Source organism: Scophthalmus maximus, chromosome 8 (assembly GCF_022379125.1).
Source record: "Scophthalmus maximus strain ysfricsl-2021 chromosome 8, ASM2237912v1, whole genome shotgun sequence".
NCBI lineage: Eukaryota > Metazoa > Chordata > Actinopteri > Pleuronectiformes > Scophthalmidae > Scophthalmus > Scophthalmus maximus.
In genome coordinates, this window is record NC_061522.1 from 7,205,001 (window position 1) to 7,222,895 (window position 17,895).

Here is a 17,895-nt window from a genome sequence, read left to right on the forward strand (position 1 = left end):
TTTTTCGGTGGTCCCCTCTGCAACAGTGGGACTGATACTTACGCTACTTCCATTTCCCCTCCAAACTCCGTTAAATGACATCGCTGATCACCATCTCCATGAGGTAACATATTAACTATGCATAAGTAACTCATCCAACCCGACTTCAAAATCACTGAACTATCCCTTTAAGTTATGATACTGACTGTGTGTGTTCTCATAGTAACTAGCTAGTTAACTCCTACTGTATTCAGGTAGTAAAAATGACAGTAAGCTCCAGGCGTTTCCCCCGCCCTTGTGCCTGGGGAGTCCGTCATGCCAAAATAAATGCCTACAATAGGTTCAGTGACGCTTTCAAAGCGGTATCATCCTAACTGACAGCGGCAGCCTCCCGAGTTATTGGCAGACGTTCTGCTCAATTCATTAGCGGCGGTTCGTCGGGGAGCACCTTATGCCAAGCAAGTTTTAAATCTGTGGTTAAAGCCGACGGCTTTTCCGACCGGGAAAATGTCGGCGAGAGAACGTGCGTAAATACAATAACCTCCTTCAGTAATTTTCAATTTTTTTTCCCACGTAATCAACTCTTTCTCGACGCAGCAGCTTGAAAAGCGCAGTCGAACAAGGGCGTGGTGGAGAACACTGGAGCAGCCTGTTCTCTCCGTACAGTGCTGATATTTTTCTGAGGAATTATTCATCAATCACTCCATGCTGGTTTTAATTTGCACCGCACCGTTTTTGAATGCAACAAACTACTGTTCTAATCTGCTGCATATTTAATATTTCCAGAAGATGATTACCCAAAAGCAGGCGTTACATTTATAGACTGCGAGCAAGTAAAGTGGCACATGAGGGGAAAAAAAGAAAAAAAAGGGGGGGGGGGGGGGTGAACAATCAGTAGGTAATTCTCCTACAGCAGCCATTTATGTTATATTTAGCTTGGGGAAAATCAGCTACACCATAATGTGCTTTTCATTTTGTGCCTGTTGCCTGAGGCAAAGGCCTAACTCATTTAGACGAATGTTTGAATGCAAAACACACTCTTTATAGACCGCAAGCAAAAAAAAGGAAAAGGAAAGAAAAAAACAGCAAACAAGCCTGCCAGCCAGCAACTAGCCCCTGGAGGTGTTTTCCTGACCATTTGGAGTTGGAATTACACTCGTTCCCCAATCAAATCGTGGCTTAATTTGATGATATTTACACACCATCATTCTGGAGACCGGAAAAACCCGATTATGTGTCTGGGGTTATCAAATCACACATGCCATCGCTCTTGCTTCGAGCGACAGGGAGCCGGTTGCCGATGCTGAAGATTTGACTTTGTGTGAGAGCTATGCAGGTGAGGCCCTGAAAGGCTGATTAAACTGCTAAGACCCCTCTCTTTCATACGACGCACAGCGTAATTACACCGACACCGGACTCATTGACCGTGTAATGCCCTTCAAATCGAATGCAGTGCTCTTTACTGTCATATCTCCGTGAGTATCCCTGTGGAGTGTCCTCTTGATTCTGCGAGGCCAAACAGCCCGGCAACTGCAACCGTGCCCACGATGTAAGCAGCGCAGCCTGTACGGTGCTGCGATGCCATTAAGGTTGCGCGTGACGCGTGTGCACTCTTCCGATGTGCAAGGCGAGCCGTTACCTCGCTCGAACCCTCCACGTCTCCTGGCGAGGTGGAGAGAGAGAGAGAGAGAGAGAGAGAGAGAGAGAGAGAGAGAGAGAGAGAGAGAGAGAGAGAGAGAGAGAGAGAGAGAGAGAGAGAGAGAGAGAGAGAGAGAGAGAGAGGCGAGGCGGAGCGAGGCGAAGGATGAAAATAGTGAGAAGGATTTTGCAAAGTGATAGAGATAGAGGACAGTGAAACAGATACAGTGAGAGAGGGGGGGGGGTGGGGGGGGGAGGAAGGACAAAGAAAAAGTCAGATGGAGACAGAGAGATAAAGAGGGGAGGAGCAGAGAGAGGGAGTAAGACGGGGAGAGGGATGCAAAGTGATGTGTCAGCAGCGAGGCCTCAGAGATGTGTAAGTTAGGTCGTGAGGAGACGTATCACTCCTCCCCCCGACCAGTATTTCCTCCTCCTCCTCCTCCTCCTCCTCCTCTTTTCCCTCAAAGTTAAAAACCTAGACCCTGTGTGTGTGTGCGATGTATAAAAGAAGACTGCAGAGAGTGGGCATCTGTACAAGGGGAACAATCCAGCCCATGCTTAATTTCTTTTGGCGCCGCCGCCCGCGGGGGACACAACTTTTTTTTCGGTGGGCCGTAGCTCATTAGACGGCTAACTGGCTCGCGGCCCTTTACTACAGAGCTGGTTAGCATTCTGGAGTCGTCAGCGGATCAGATGAAGCCCTCGGACTGCGGAGGGTCCGGTTGACCCCCTCCGTCCGGGTCGCTGCTCGGTAGCTTTATTTCACATCGCTGGAGCTCGACAGTTATTTTTCAAAGTCTACATTTTCGATTTTTTTTTTTTACACGCAGACCATCTGTTTGGAGCTACTGCATTGGCCACAGGAGCTGTTTACCTTCCAAATCTGTTCACTTACAGTCCTCCTCAAGTGGGCGAATATTCATTCCACTTAAACTCCCTCGTAGCTACCAGAAGGCACAGCCAACTGTACACTATGAAAATTATAATCACGGCCCCTTGGAAATATATGGAAATATTAAAATGAAGTGCTGACTACATGCTGTACTGCAAACTTTTACAGGGTGTGGCGGCTCCTATTGTAAACAATACGTTTACACTCGTACGTCGCATTTGAAAATATTCCCGCGTATAATAAGCAAAAATAGAAGAGAGGCGATGGCATTCCTGACGTTTTGCCAACGCGTTGCCTCTGTTCTGTTGAGTCCACCGTCTCATGATAACCCCGAGACAGCCGTTCGGCTCTATTGGAATAGATCGATTCTTCAGCAGACACGTCAGAAAAATGCCCTGCGACGGACAGATTCGTCGCTGATGAAATGTGGAAATGGCCGAATGCAAACAGGCAGTTTGTGCTCCTCCCGTGAATCCGCTCCGCCAGAGGCTCGTCTGTTGATACAACACAGCTGCACTCAATAAACGACTCCATGTGGAGCGCATTTGAAGAGCTGAACGCCAGCGTATTATTCACATGTCATCAGTGGCTTGGCATGTCTGCTCTTTGGAATGATACTCGCCGCTGCTTTTAGCTCAGGAGCGCTTTGTAATTTTTTTTTGCGGGGGTCTCTCCTCGTAATCCGAGAGCTTCGCAGAGACATTAGTCAACCTCGCGTTGGCCTCGGCCGCGTTCTCCGGCGCGACCGGGTCGCGGTTTCCATGGCGTCCGTGTCAATCTGAAAACCTGTTCTCCAGCGCTGCGCCTGTGGGAGAGGTCACCCGAGGACACGTCTCGCGCTGCCTCCGCTTTGACTGGCGGCCCCGCCATCCAATCACATCACCCTCAGATTAGGTCGGATGAATAAAGGCCGTCCCTCCAGTGCCGGAGTGAATGCTTTGAGCTGTGTGTGTGTGTGTGTGTGTGTGCGTGTGTACGGCGCGTGTGCGTGCGTGCGCGTGTGCGTGTGTGTGTGTGTGAGAGAGAGAGAGAGAGGGGCTCATGTAACAAAGGCTGGAGAGGAGGCGTTCAACAGTGTTGTCCTGATCCCAGTTCCTCGGCACATGTCTCACATCAGATGGTCTTTGATCAAAAACTGCACACAACATGCAAACAGAGTCACAGGCTGGAGCTCGCACTGCACACATGCATGGGCTCTCACTCAGATAGGAATTAAATCTGCAAAGCTTACTGTAAGTATGTGTGTGACCCACATTGCTAATAGGCCTTTAGGTTGGAGGCTGCAGCCGGAGGAAGGTTTCTCTCCAATGCAACCCAGATACATTTAGCTTTACACTATGTGCTTTTTTCCCCCTCTCCAAACGAATGATCAGTTTACTGGCTAATAATTTCAGTTAAATTTCATCTTGCCTGCCAGTAAACCCTCCTATCACTATCATAGTGTCAGGTTCACTGGATGTTGGGTGCATGGTGATATAACTCCCTCATGTGCACACGCTACTTCGCCCGCACCTGGCTGACCTATGGGCCAGACGGATCTCCAGTGGATATATAATCCGACCTACATCTCCTCCCCCCTGGTGATACCTTTGTTCTCGTTTGGGTTACACCTTTTGTGTTCAACCAAATAACAGTGCCAAAGATTTCATCTGTGTCCTCCCTGATTATCCTTTTTTTGTTGTTGTTGTTGTTGTTGTTGTTGTTGTTGTGGACTGTAAATGTGCAAATCAGATGCAATGGCGCCTCGAATGGATAAAGTGGTGGCAGATGAGAAACCGAATTGACATAGACCGTACTGCGCCAGCAGAATAACTCCACATTGTTTTCATACTATGTGTGAAAGTTAACGGCATTCAAGTAACAGTTTGATCGAGTTTTAATGTAGTTTGAATATGTGTTAAATTTAGATTTTTTAAAACAGCTTTGGAGAGAAATGTTTGTGATCAGCTTAAAATTTGGAATAAAGTTTGAATGAATTGTAAGATGTGAGAGTTGGGGATGAGACTCTAGATCATAAACACTGACACTAACCGACTGCTGTTGTCCATAGAACTAAATAATGACTCGATGAGTTGTGTTTAGCACAAAGAAAGCAGATGGGGGGAAAATACACAGAAGGAATAGTTTGAGATGTAGCACATTGTTACAGAAGCGGAGACATTAGTAAGCAAAATAGCAGCTTCTATTTACATCCTATTTGATCTTCTGCAGCCTCTTTTCATAGCGATCCAGACAGGGAAACTTAATTGTGTAGATTCCCGTCCAACACAGCTGTTTGTGTGTTGTCCAGAGGACTGGCGCAGCGGAGCTATTGCAAGGCGGTGATTTGCATATTGCTGGCACAGTGGTAACAACAATTACACCTCCGAGAGGCCTGACTTTTGGTCGTGCGGCATTCAGGTTATGCAATCGAGGTTGCATAATTGCCGATGAATGACGGTCAGAGAATTGACCAAACGCTATGCGAGCGCATAATTAGATGACGTTAATCCGCGAGGCTGACACAGATTCCAGCGGGTCCTCTGCTTATATTCCATCTTGTGTGTTCCAGTACGGACTTGTAGCGAGAGAAATGCGCCTGCTCTGCCAAATGCCATTCAGAGAGGCATAGTAGTAGTTTTTCTTTTGAAGCGCGGCAGCTACTGTATCCAAGAGGCTGTATTCACAACCAGGGGTCAGAGCGCACAGTGTAGTGGATGTCTAAGCATCTCAGGCCAAAAAGGCCTGAAGTCTGTCTGTGTTTTGTTTGGGAAGCAGATGTACCGTATATTTGCGCCAGTGGCAGGAGGTCTGCAGGGCAGACTGCTCTTGTGAAAGTAGGGTCCCCGCAGGAAAAGAGTATTTTCCCTCTCAGAGAAGATATTTCCTCACAACTGATGACTGCTGGAGCAAACAGACAACACGGACTGCTCAGCGGGACGTTGCCAGATTGTGAGATCGTTCGCCAAATGAGCCGAGGGTTGCCATGTACTGTACTGGAGAAGGATGACAGAGATTCACCTGTTTGTGTGTGTGACTTTGTTATCAGGAACACTTTTCTTCCTGTGTGTCAAAATATCTGCTGTGGAAAAACAAAAAGTCCAATGCACACAATTTAATACATTCCGAGAAATCTTTTACAGTATCTTCACCCAGGAGCGTTGTATTAAAATATCTTTGTAGGATTTGGATTCAGGACTCACGTGTTTTTGGATGAGAAGCAGAGTTACATTTTAGAGAGACATTTTTTTCCCAGGTAACAATGAAACAGTATTCATCAGTAGAGCCGCCACGCGGCAGGTTGTTAAGCAAATGCAGATATTCAGAGGTTAACACACCGTGTGAGTCCATGTGAGTGCATGCACGCACACGCACACGCACACGCACGCACACAGTACATAAATAAACAATGTCTCTCCCTTTCAGATACACACACACAGTTGCGCGCATACACACCGCCGACTTGGGCTGTCTCATAAAGTGAATTTCACTCCAACAATCATTAACAAGATTCAAGGCAATGAGCAAAACAGTTGACAGGAAAGCTCAAGACTTGCCATTTTGTCCGGCCTAGCCAAGTGAGGGTGTGTGTGTGTGTGTGTGTGTGTGTGTGCGTGCACAATGGGGGGTGGGGAAGGGGATGGCTGCGTTGTGTTTCCTGTGTCGCAGTTTACTGTTTTTTAGAGCAAGAAAAATGGGCTTATGTAACGGTCATGTGATTTAGCCAGAAATAGTGGTGGGGCTACAGCTGCTGCCTCTCCTCCTGCAGCTTGGTTCCTTGGCTTTTGGCAGCAGCCAGACAGACACACTGCGCACTACTCCTGCTAGCTCGGAAAACAACTTCTGCTCAGTCCTGCACAAATACAAATACTGTACTGTGCAAACAAAAGGCAATGCACAGAATGTGCATGTTTGGGCAGACTGCATGTGAACACGATGCACAAGCTTTTCCCCCAACAACACCGGAGTCTGCGCCAGAAATCCCTGGATATTCCTAAAGAAACAAACGTAACAGGAGGAACGTGTAGGAAAAAACAGATTGATATGCCCCGACATGCAAACATGTGCGTGCATGCAACCACATATGCACAGTCTGAGACATACACACAGCCCCGACCGAGCAAATCCATATACCGGGGTCACAGGGGTCACTATACCGCGCTGCACGACTCCAGCTGTACGGTTGTGTCGTGATATACATGTGTGTGCGTGTATCCCCCGTGTGTTTGTTTGTGAAGGCAAAAACAACATTTGCAGTTGTATTTAAAATTGTCAAGTGGAGCAGCGCGAGTGTGTGTGTGTGTGTGTGTGTGTGTGTGTGTGTGTGTGTGTGTGTGTGTGTGTGTGTGTGTGTGTGTGTGTGTGTGTGTGTGTGTGTGTGTGTGTGTGTGTGTGTGTGTGTGTGTGTGTGTGTGTGTGTGTGTGTGTGTGTGTGTGAGAGAGAGAGAGCGAGAGAGTGAATGACTGCATGTGTGCACGAGCATGAGCCTGTCTGTGTGTGGGCGTATGGCACTGTGAGGCTGGCGGACGTGTGGAAAAAGGAAAAAAGAAAAGAAAGAAGGAGGGATGGAGATGCAGGCGAAGAGAAGGAGAAGAGTGGAGGAGGAGAGGAGCTGTACAGTGAAGAGCTAGTGGAGCGGAAGGAAGCGCTCTGAAATGGGAGATCATTGGGTTTAGCTAAGGGCTAGGCAGGAGGCAGGAGGCAGGAGGGATTCTCGCCATGTTAGCATCACTGTCAGGAGATGTCTCGCTGCAGCCAGGGTCCCGATTCCAGCGGATTCTCATACCCCTCATGCCATATACAGTATAACACGCCATTAGTCATGCCTTGTAGAACGTGGGAGCGGAATAATCACAATTTCAGTCATTTTCACAGTGATAATCGGGTAGATCCCCGATATCGCCGGACACTTCGCGGGTTTTCTATCTTGACCTACATTGCAACAGACACTCAGTCGAATCAGGGGAGAGCAGACGCCTCAATCACACTCTTCTCTCTTCATCTCTCTTCTTCTTCAAATGTATGTCTTTGCTGCACACCACTGCTGCTCTACGTCAGGCTGCGTGTGTGTGTGTGTGTGTGTGTGTGTGTTTTCACCACTGAACTGACATGTCTCGTCCTTGTCTGTAGGTCAGCACAACTACCTGTGCGCCGGGAGGAACGACTGCATCATCGACAAGATCCGACGGAAAAACTGTCCGGCGTGTCGCGTACGGAAGTGTCTCCAGGCCGGGATGAACCTCGGAGGTGAGGAGTCACACCCTCGTTACATATTTGCCTTTTCTCTCATGTGACTCGGATGTGACCTTTGAGTCAGCCTTCGCTCTGCTTAAAAAAAAACCCCCAAAAAACCAACAGAATTTGAGAGAGTGGGTCTGGCTGTAGTCATAGGAGGCCCGGGGATGCTGAGTCATTGGACGTTAGTGTGTGTGTGTGTGTGTTCGCATACATATGTGGTCTCATATATCCGGGCCTAATATCCATGATGCATCTACAGTAGGTGTATGTCTAGTGTGCTCCTACGGCGTTCTGCCAGGGCGAGCCGGGCGAACGGTGATTCACGAGTTTGAGCTAAAAATAGCCATAAATTTGAACCAAACAGATGTGGAAACGAAAAGCTGCGTGTCAGAACAGTGCTCTGTCCCATAAAAGCATCTGATATCGCCTGTTTGAATTCATCCTGCAATTCACTGCCCTCTTGTGGCCACGACAGGTTACTGTCTCTGGAATCTAGCTTGACTTCGAGCCGTTACGTCGATCTTTTCTGTCATCGTCGTGGGCAACGGCCTGGTCCGTCTGACAAGGGCTGAGGCCATTCGAGCGGGGGGGGTGGGGAGTTACGACTGTTAGCACATGCGCATTGCGGATAATCCTACTATCTCTGACGGGCGCCTAGCATTTTTGTTACACTTAAGCGTAGGGACAGCTCAGGGCGAAGGCAAGAGGGAGCGGTTGTGTTGTGATGCGATGGTGCGGTTGGAGAGTAAAGAGGCAAAGAGTTAGTGGCACAACTGTGGACGTAACAGTGCAATGCATTGTATTTGCAAATGGACGATGAGGTTAACAATATTGAGGCGGGAATTTTTTTTTTTGATTCTGCATCATAACTGGAGTGTGTCATTGCCAGTTAATGGCAAATCTTTTGAAGATTACAAAAGACGGGAGTTTTTAGGTATTTTCTCCTCTATACTGCAACGTTTGATGCCTTCACTCGGTCAGTTCCGAGGAACAACCCTAATACTTCGGCGACCAGGAAGGAGTGCAGAAATCGGAAGACGTCCAGACAAGAGTGCAGCGAGATGCAGGAGAGATAGACTTTGAGCACAGGAAAGACAGGCAGCACCGAATCACAAGACGGGACATGCCCTGACATTTTGCTACTGCGAGTAACATGTTGAATTGTGGTCCGCACTTTCCTCGACGGTGTGGTGAACAGCTGAATAGCACATGTAGGTCTTATCTGTAAACGCCACTGGAGTTCTCTATATGATGCCGGCGAACAAAGCCAGCAGACATGATACAGTATTGTTTCATGAGCAAAGGCGACACTGATGCGGACGTGGCTTATTTAAGGCAAATGTCATTTATTTATTTGCTATTTACTTATTTCAGTTCAGGGTTGCAGTGACATACGCAGTGCTGAAAACACACCTGGCTGGTTTTCAATTCATTTGAGAGATTCAAATTACAAATGTGAATGTAAATTCTCGTAGGGGGTTTGGGCATACAGTAGAGAAATGTGAAAACATTTCAGGGGTCTTGTGAATTGAAATCTTTACAACTTTACATTTGATCTTGTTGCAGTGGGAAGAATAATTAATAAATGCCCATAGAAAGACACTTGGACACTTAAAATACAGCACCATTGATATGACCTTAGCTAAAGTACTGCACTGGTTTATGAAAACTGTCACTTGGAGAGGCGCTGTCCGCTGTCATCTCAAATCAAGTTTATTTATAGCCCAGTATCACATAAAAGATCTAAATGGGCTTTACAGGCTGAAAACAGCAGCGGGCTCCCGCCCTTGCTCGGGCTCGCTCTGTGGCTGCGGTCCGCAAGCCGACCTTTTGGTGGTTCAGTAAGTGGCTGCTGGGATAAGATTGCAGTAACAGGAGAACAATCAAGCTTGTTGTTATAATGCATAGAGTAATCCTAATAGAATATTTTATGAAAAATCTAATATATCCACTAGCTTTTGTAACAACCACACCCATTCACATTCATGCAGCGCGTTAAATCTTTGAATTGCACAGATTGTTATTGACATGTATACTCAGTTGGTAGGTTATTAGCTACCACTGCAATTACTATTGTAACTGAAACTCGTGCACAGTAAATTTGACCTCCATGAAGGTGATAATGTCCATGGAGGTCTGTTTTAGAGAGGACTGCATTAGGTTTGACTATATGTACCTAATAAAATGACAACTGAATGTTTGCTGTGTCCCCCCCCCCCCCCCCCCCCCCCGCAGCACGAAAGTCCAAAAAGTTGGGAAAGTTGAAGGGGGTCAGCGAGGACCTGCCGGGCTCGAAGGACGGCCAAACCGCCACAGGTGGCGTCGGAGGCGGTTACCTGTCGTCGGAGAAGGAGCTGAACGCCAGCGCCGCCGGTGCCCTGGTGCCTCACGGGCCTGGGGTGGTCACGCCTTTTCTGCCGCCCTCCATCTGCAGCGTGCTGGAGCTGATTGAGCCCGAAGAGGTGTACTCCGGCTACGACAACACACAGCCTGACACCACCGACCACCTGCTGTCCAGTCTCAACCGCCTGGCCGGGAAGCAGATGGTGCGCATGGTGAAGTGGGCCAAAGTACTTCCAGGTTAGTGACCAATAGAGCGACGGGCTGAAGCCTAAATGCTCTCTGTGAGTGAGTTTGAGTCGTATTTTAAAAAGGGGGTGAAGCAGCGGCCTCGCAGATATGTGGAGAAGTGTGTACATTCTTAAAAGGTTTTAATGTGACGGAGACAGCTGCAGTGCATTAGGTTGCACTCGCTAGCTGAATTATGTTTTTCTTTGACTTTTAAAAGTCAATTTAAAAAGGCTGCAGTTTGTTAATGAAAGTAGCTGATGAAGCCAATTAATTTTTGCACATTTCCAGCGCAGATTTTGATCACACAGATTTAAGCCATCGAGCATTTAATTTATAATGTTATATTTATAAATAATTCATTGTGGGGAAAAAAATGAAATGTAGTTTGTTTTAGACAGAGGAGATGATAAGTGATAAAAAAAAGGATGGATCCGTCTATTCAATAAAGGGGTTTCTATAGTTAAATAATACACTGGTTTCAGTGAAGGTAACACGCATCTTCACTTCTGATCTCTCGTTTTGAGAATGTAACACCGCTGTTTTTGGACACAATTTTCATTTCAAATATTAGAACGGGGAATTGCTCTGCAAAGCTTGAACAAGATTAGCAATGAATCCCATTTCACCATTACACAGAATCAAGATTAAGGTTTCCAAACTGAACTCATTTACATTAAGAGTCGACGGATGTTATGTCGAGCAGAACATCTAGTGTCTATCTCATTAATTTTTACCTCGAAGCCACAGCACAGGAAGAACATTTAAAAAAAAACAACAAATTAAAAAAGGTTGAAACGGGGCAAAGAAGTTCCCCTAGAATGCCCGTCAGTGGGAGACGTTTTGAACGAAACCTCACAGGTAGCTCTTTGAGGCTGTTTAATTTGCTGTATTGCAAATATTTGATACCTCCACGGTGTCTGCTTGCCATATCCGGACGTATAAATAGAAGGGGAGCCAGACGGAAGGGTCAAAATGAGTGCCAATCGACTTTCAGATATGCCACCTCCTGCGTTCAGCTTGCACTGGGACGTGGCGGGGGCCAGCACACGGGGGCCAGCACTGGCCAGGATCGTCGACACCAACTGTGCGATTCGTCCCGTGTTCGTCAATGTGAGCTGTTGCGCTGTTAGCTCATACTTTACTGATGACGAGCTACCTGAGAAAGTAAATACAGCCATCTAATCCACAGACTCTCGTGTCAAGCCGGGCATCTGACTCTACTATTCACTTTTGGGCGGATTGACATGCGTATAGACTGAAATAGTCCTTAAGCCCTGATAAGTGACTTGCGTGTCCTTAGTTGGCCCCATGTTTTGCATGAGAAGTTTCTTGCCAGAGTGGGATTGAGAGTTTGGCAAGTTTCCTATTCCACTCTATTTCTGGTGCTCCACTGACAACGCGCCAATGACCGGAGGCCTTGTGGGATATAGCATAAAGGAGAAAGGGGGGGATACCTCCTCGTGCCTAAACGAATATTGGCACAAATATTACAAACACACTTTAAAAACAAATTGCGTAATGTGCACAGGTACGCAGGCACGTCCGCAGCTCAACAGACGCCTCCTAGGTTGGTGCTTAAGAGTATTGTCAGCTCCGTTTGAACCGAGCGTTCTTCTCATCGTCTCCATCTGTGTCTGCTATGTGTGTGTGTGTGTGTGTGTGTGTTTGTGTGTGTTAGGTTTCCGGGGCCTGCCCATCGAGGACCAAATCACCCTGATCCAGTACTCGTGGATGTGCCTGTCCTCCTTCTGCCTCAGCTGGCGCTCGTACAAACACACCAATGGACAGATGCTCTACTTTGCCCCTGACCTCATCTTTAACGAGTAGGCTCACTTCCTCCATATCTGCACAACACCACACACACACACACACACACACACACACACACGCACACGGCCCCTCGCAGTGTTAGAGCCTGGCGTCCCGGTCCTGGCATTTTTGCGATGGTCCAGATATCGAGTGCCGTTTGGGATATATACTTTTTATACAATGTTATTTTTTCAAAGATGTGACAAGACAGGAGATCCCTCCCACTACGATTTCACCTGATTTGGTGTTTGTAGTTTAAAGCAAAAGAGAACTTTCAGCCGCGCCGCGAGCAGCAACATACAAAACACATCCGCTGCTGCCCGATGCCTTGTGGGACGTCCAACACACACACACGCATCTCTGTTACAGATGTGGGACCAAGTAATATGTTTTGGGGAGTGGATAATTAGTGGATGCAGTAAGTGCAGCAATTATTGTTGTTATTATTATTACAGTAATTGGATACAGTAATGGTTGCATGGTTAGACTATTAATGTTTATTAACTCCTGCTATTTAAGGCTTCTCATTAGATGCAAATTTACGCAATCCATTGTTCAAGTGGACTCCCGGAGAGAATTTTTTTGTGGTAATGACGTCACCTGGAGACGCGATCAAAGACAAAGCAGATGTCCGCCCAGTGTCCCGCTTCATCCACGTTCATGTATCTGAACGCGAGAGGGCGGAGAGCGAGTGTCCGTGGGCATGTTGTTGTTGTTGTTGTTGTTGTTGTTGTTGTTGGCGGCGGCGGCGGCGCTGCATGGCTGGTGATGAATGGAACGTTATAGAATGAATCAGAGAGGAGAGAGCCGCTGACCCGCTGTAAGGGAGTAGGCTCGTGTGGGGGCAGGTTCAAGAGCCCAGACTAATAACTTGCGTAAGTCAAATGTTAGTGGGTCAGTTTGTCCCAAAATAAACAAACAAACCAACCAGCAGCCCAAATGACATTGTTCAACAGCGTCTGGGTCGTGCACGAGTGGGCCACACCCAACGATCCCCTCCAGTGGCTTACAGTTTGTTAAGAATGATGTGATTCTCTTTGTGACCGGCAGTCACGGTCAGTAAATCTCGTTTTGCGTTGGGACAGTTAATCACGCGAGTCATTTGGCCTTTACCGGTTCGTGGCGCAAGCTGCGGCCGCGAGGTGCCGCAGTCATCGTTGTAGTTATTACTCGGGGGCATAGATACAATTAGGGTCCATTTGTCAAAGCCGACTCATACAAATCATACAACTTTCTTTTTGTAAATCTTCAAATTTTTTTTGCTTGGTTTTTGCAACTGTCCCTGTAAATATTCAACACTTAAAAATGGATTTAATGAACACATTTGTGACATTCAAGTTGTCAGCGTCTGTTAGGCGTGTTCCATGACGAACGCGACACAGGCGCCGCGCGTGGTCCGTGAGTCAGCATCGAAAGTTTTCAAAACCTCCTCCCACTCCCTGCTAATTGGTTTGGGTTGGAACTTGAAGTGGCCGACCCTCCCGCCCTGCGGACCTGCAGAGGGCGTGGAGGAAAGAGCCAGTCACGTCTGGCGTTGATATGCGAGGAATGCTGGTTACGCCAAACTTTTCTGTCGTGTGTTTTCAACACCACAAGATAATAATCAACGATGGAGAGACATTTCTAAGGGATGAACCTCGTGAGAAAGATACTAACCAAGGCAAATGTGGGTTGGAGCACATCCTATTTCATTTTTCTTCAAAAACACCTTCCAAGCCAATTTGAGGAAAAAAGAAATCGATCCTTATTCTTTTTTTTATGTCTCTCAAAATTCGTTCTGTGTCTTTCAAATACATGTACGTCTCATAGAAATTAAGAACCAAAAAAGAGCAAATGTCCCTTCACTTATCCTTACACAATCCTCAGTTACATAATTTTCCAAATGTCATAAAGAGGAGTTACCGACGTAACTCTCAGTCTCAAAGTGGATGCGACCGGTGTGTGTACTGAGGAGTCGGCCGAGGGGGTAAATGTGAGATAGGTCTGTGCTCTTGAAGTGAAGAGAGCGGAGAGGGGTTGATTGTTCTAAGTCGAGGGGGTAATGAGGAAAAAGGATTTTCAAGAGGATCGTCTCCTGCATTAGAAGTGTCACCAAATTCAGTTAGACGATCCAATAATATGATTCTGCGGGGTAATGAGCCGGTCCAATCAAACATCTTGAAATAGCCTGCACGTTGCAATCAATACGACTCGGTGTCTGTCCCGTTGACGGATGGGGCCTGGTAGTCGTCTCGGTGGAGCAGAGGAGATGGTCGGAGGTGGCCTGCGTTTTCAGGGTGGCCTACACGGCGAAACCACCCCTGCTGTGTCTTTTTGTCCGAGGTGCGTTGTCGTTAATGTCCGCTAGTTCCAGCTCTTGTTTGTGTCATTGATAATCAAGTCAGACAGAGGGACAGCATTTTTCATATCTTTGCTGAGTTTTTAGGGGAGTTGGACAATTGTTTCCATAGCTACTTAGTGCTTTTTTAACCGAGGGGCATTAAGGCATTTATTGAGCAGACCGTCCACTCACTCACTCAGTCACTCACTGAAACCACTGACTGAGAGCAAATGTGCATTTTACATTTCAGTGTTAATCTGCGCTGCATTCAGTCTTTTACGTTCGGTTGGCGCGTGCAACCGGAAGAAGGCGATTTTCCCTTAAAGTTCTGGCCACTCCATCATGATTAACTTAATGCTCATGTCGGACAGGAGGGAATTTATGTGCAAAGGTAGAAAAAATGAAAGGCGCAGTACAACGACAGCATGATCCACTGTCCGCGTGAAACAATATATGCGGAGAGATCCATCCGTGTCAAACGTAACATTTTCCCATGGGTTTTAAAAAGACGGCGCCGCCTCGCAGCCGCCCGTGCCTGCACACCAGTCGGAGCGCTGTTGGTTTCCCCCGTCGAGAGATAATGCTTCACACACCCGGTGAAATCTTTTGATTTCTATCTACACTTCAAGATCTACGACAGTTTCAGTGACAGGCAGCGGCGTGAGACCGCTCCGCCGCGGGCTGACGCGGACGCAGACAGGAAACACCTGTGGAAAAGGGAGTTTGCGGCGCTCGGCGGCTAATTTGCTTCAAATTAAACACTTCAGAGTTTTGAAGCAGAAAAAATAAAACGCTGTGTGGTCTGCTCTTCATTTTTCAATGAGACTGTCCGTCCCTGGCTCGTGACTGCAGCTAATTCAAATGAATTGTGTTTGTATAGCGTCTAATCCCGACATGCATCACTGGTGCAAGACGATTTAATTTGAGTCACCGTTTCCCTGTCAGCTCAGGCTTGAGGCTAAAAGTGCATTTTTGATGTATCTATGATTTAAAAAAAAATGAACTATAGTATGATATATATATATATATATATATATATATATATATATATATATATATATATACATATACATATATATATGGACACAGTATTGTCCGTGAGAAGGAACGGCTGATTGGGAACAGTTCGACTTTTAAGTGGGGTTTTTTTGGGACATAGCTTTCTCACCAAATAAATTGTGTCTGCTCCTGGCTTCCCACAGCCCAGAGGTGAATCTGAACCGTCCTCCCCTCGGTTCTCGCTCCTTCCTGAATCTTTTACCGCAGACGCAGAGAAGGAGGGGGAGTTCAGCACCGAGAGAGGAAGACGGAAAAGAAAAACCAGAGTGAGAGTGAGACAGAAAGAGGTGTAGAGTGATGAGAAGGAGCAGGGGAGACGGAGGGGAAGGAGAGAGACGGCTGCCAGGTTTTTTTCTTCTTCTTCTTCTTCTTCTTCTTTTTTTTTTCCTCCCCCAAACCAGCAGCTCATTTTGGGAAGTGATTCAGCAAAATTGATTTCAGGAAGAGAGTGCGAGAGATGGTGCGAGCGAGCGAGCGAGCGAGAGAGAGAGAGAGAGAGAGAAGACGTGTGGAGACTTTAGAAACTCCAGCTCAAAGTTGTGTTCAACGATGTTATGCTGCATTCTTCGTGGAGCTGCTCACAAACGGGTCTGCACGGGCGATGTCGGTCACTTGCCGGGCCAAGGGACACAGCTGTACACCGCACACAGGTCGAGGCCTCATCCCGTCCTATGCGTCGACGGCGGCATTGTGCGCTCGTTTTGCTTCGTCCGCGCCAGTGTGTTCAGTGTGGTTGTTGTCAGAGTCTCCGCGTCATGGCCTTTCCCCGCCTTGTCGGCAGGAACTCCGCCCTCTTTGGAGGCGAGCCGCGGCTCTCGCACTTCATTTCTGCAGGCTCCACGTGACGGGGATTTATGGGAGAGTAAAGGCCATTCTAATGCCAGAGATCCCCGTTGAATCCGCGGCATCTGCAGAGCACATTTGTGATTGGCTCATGCTCGTGCTATATCCCCTCCTGGTGATTCCGTCCTGTCCTTTTGACGTCACCAAGATTATTTTGCTGATAAAGTATGACCGGAAAACAAGGGGGAGTGGGGAAATGTTTGTCGCGGTGTCTTTTTTCCGAGCCTGTTTGGCAAACAAGTGTTTACATATGTTCATGCATGACGGGAAATTAGAGACCCTTATTGAAATGGTTTCTGTGGTGAGTACAGGGCTGGAAGTGTGGGGTCTTCAGGCTGCCTCGCTCTGTGAAAAGTGGTGCATCCGTGCTGCGATACTGTACGCAGCCCTCTGCCATCTGGGGGGGGATTTTGTATTCTGCTCCGAGCGCAGACTTGCAGGATCCTGCTCCGTGTGGAAATATTGTTTCACCGGGCTGAACTAGTGTGATAGGAATGGCGTCGGGAAGCCGATGAGCGAGTTACTTTTGCCCAAAAAGCTAATCTAAATCTGAGAGCACTGAGCATTAAAATGAATACTGCTACAATATAACACAGGCGCGAACGGAAGGAGGAAAGACATTCTGCTCTTGTGTGAATTTTGGAAAATGTTTTTTTGTGTTGTCCTGTCCGCCCGCCCTCGCCCATCTCTCCCCTCTCCCCTCTGTCTGTCCGCAGGGACCGCATGCAGCAGTCGGCCATGTACGACCTGTGTCTGGGCATGAGGCAGGTGAGCCAGGAGTTTGTGCGGCTGCAGCTGAGCTACGACGAGTTCCTCTCCATGAAGGTCCTTCTGCTCCTCAGCACAGGTAGGCGGCTCGCTGCTGCGTCCCACGCCCCCTGGACCTGCTCACACACACACACACACGGGGTTGTCCCAAACCTGCCTGCAAGCCCAAAGTATTGAATGTCATTTGAAAACCATTCATCTACACAGAAAAAAACCCCAAGACATCAGCTAGTAAAAACCAAGTTGAAATTTCCTATTTAAACTGAAATTCCCTATTTATACAGAGTTGCTTTTCTGGCTATAAGGCATGCAGACTAGATATCGCTGAGAGAGGCTGCGGCTCAGCACCAGGATCATGTCCGCACCACACAGCAGCTGCCACATTTCAGGCGAGTGACTCAACAAGGGAGCGGCGGCGTCCTAGTTCACGCTGACCATCACGCATGGCACCACTGCTTTATAAAGCAACTGCCCAAGGTGGACACATGCTTCTTTTCCAATACACTACATCCAAATGGTTCAGGTGGAGCTGATCATATTTTCAATTTGGGTCTGCACGTTTGTGACCGCGTTGCTCGCGCCGCGCCGCGAGGGGTCGGCCGTCAGAGTGGTCGACCATCGGAGTGGTCCCGTCGGAGTGGTCCCGTCGGAGTGGTCCCGTCGGAGTGGTCCCGTCGGAGGCAGGATTCACCAGGATCAACAGCGCGGATGTTTTCCGGTCACTGATAATCGGTGGTTCGCTGTGCGAACGGGAGAGAGGCGTCTCCGCGTTCGTCTGCTCTGACTCCACCTGAGCCA

General features: G+C 47.7%; 1 protein-coding gene across 1 annotated transcript in view; it reads left to right on the plus strand.

Annotated features, from left to right (window-relative positions):
• nr3c2 (nuclear receptor subfamily 3, group C, member 2) overlaps positions 1-17,895 on the plus strand; it is a 68,798-nt gene that overhangs the window by 38,763 nt on the left and 12,140 nt on the right. The window contains exons 4-7 of the mRNA XM_035637113.2: positions 7,620-7,736; positions 9,963-10,307; positions 11,977-12,121; positions 17,046-17,176. Coding sequence (XP_035493006.2) covers positions 7,620-7,736; positions 9,963-10,307; positions 11,977-12,121; positions 17,046-17,176 — 738 coding nt within the window. The remainder of the gene's footprint in view (positions 1-7,619; positions 7,737-9,962; positions 10,308-11,976; positions 12,122-17,045; positions 17,177-17,895) is intronic.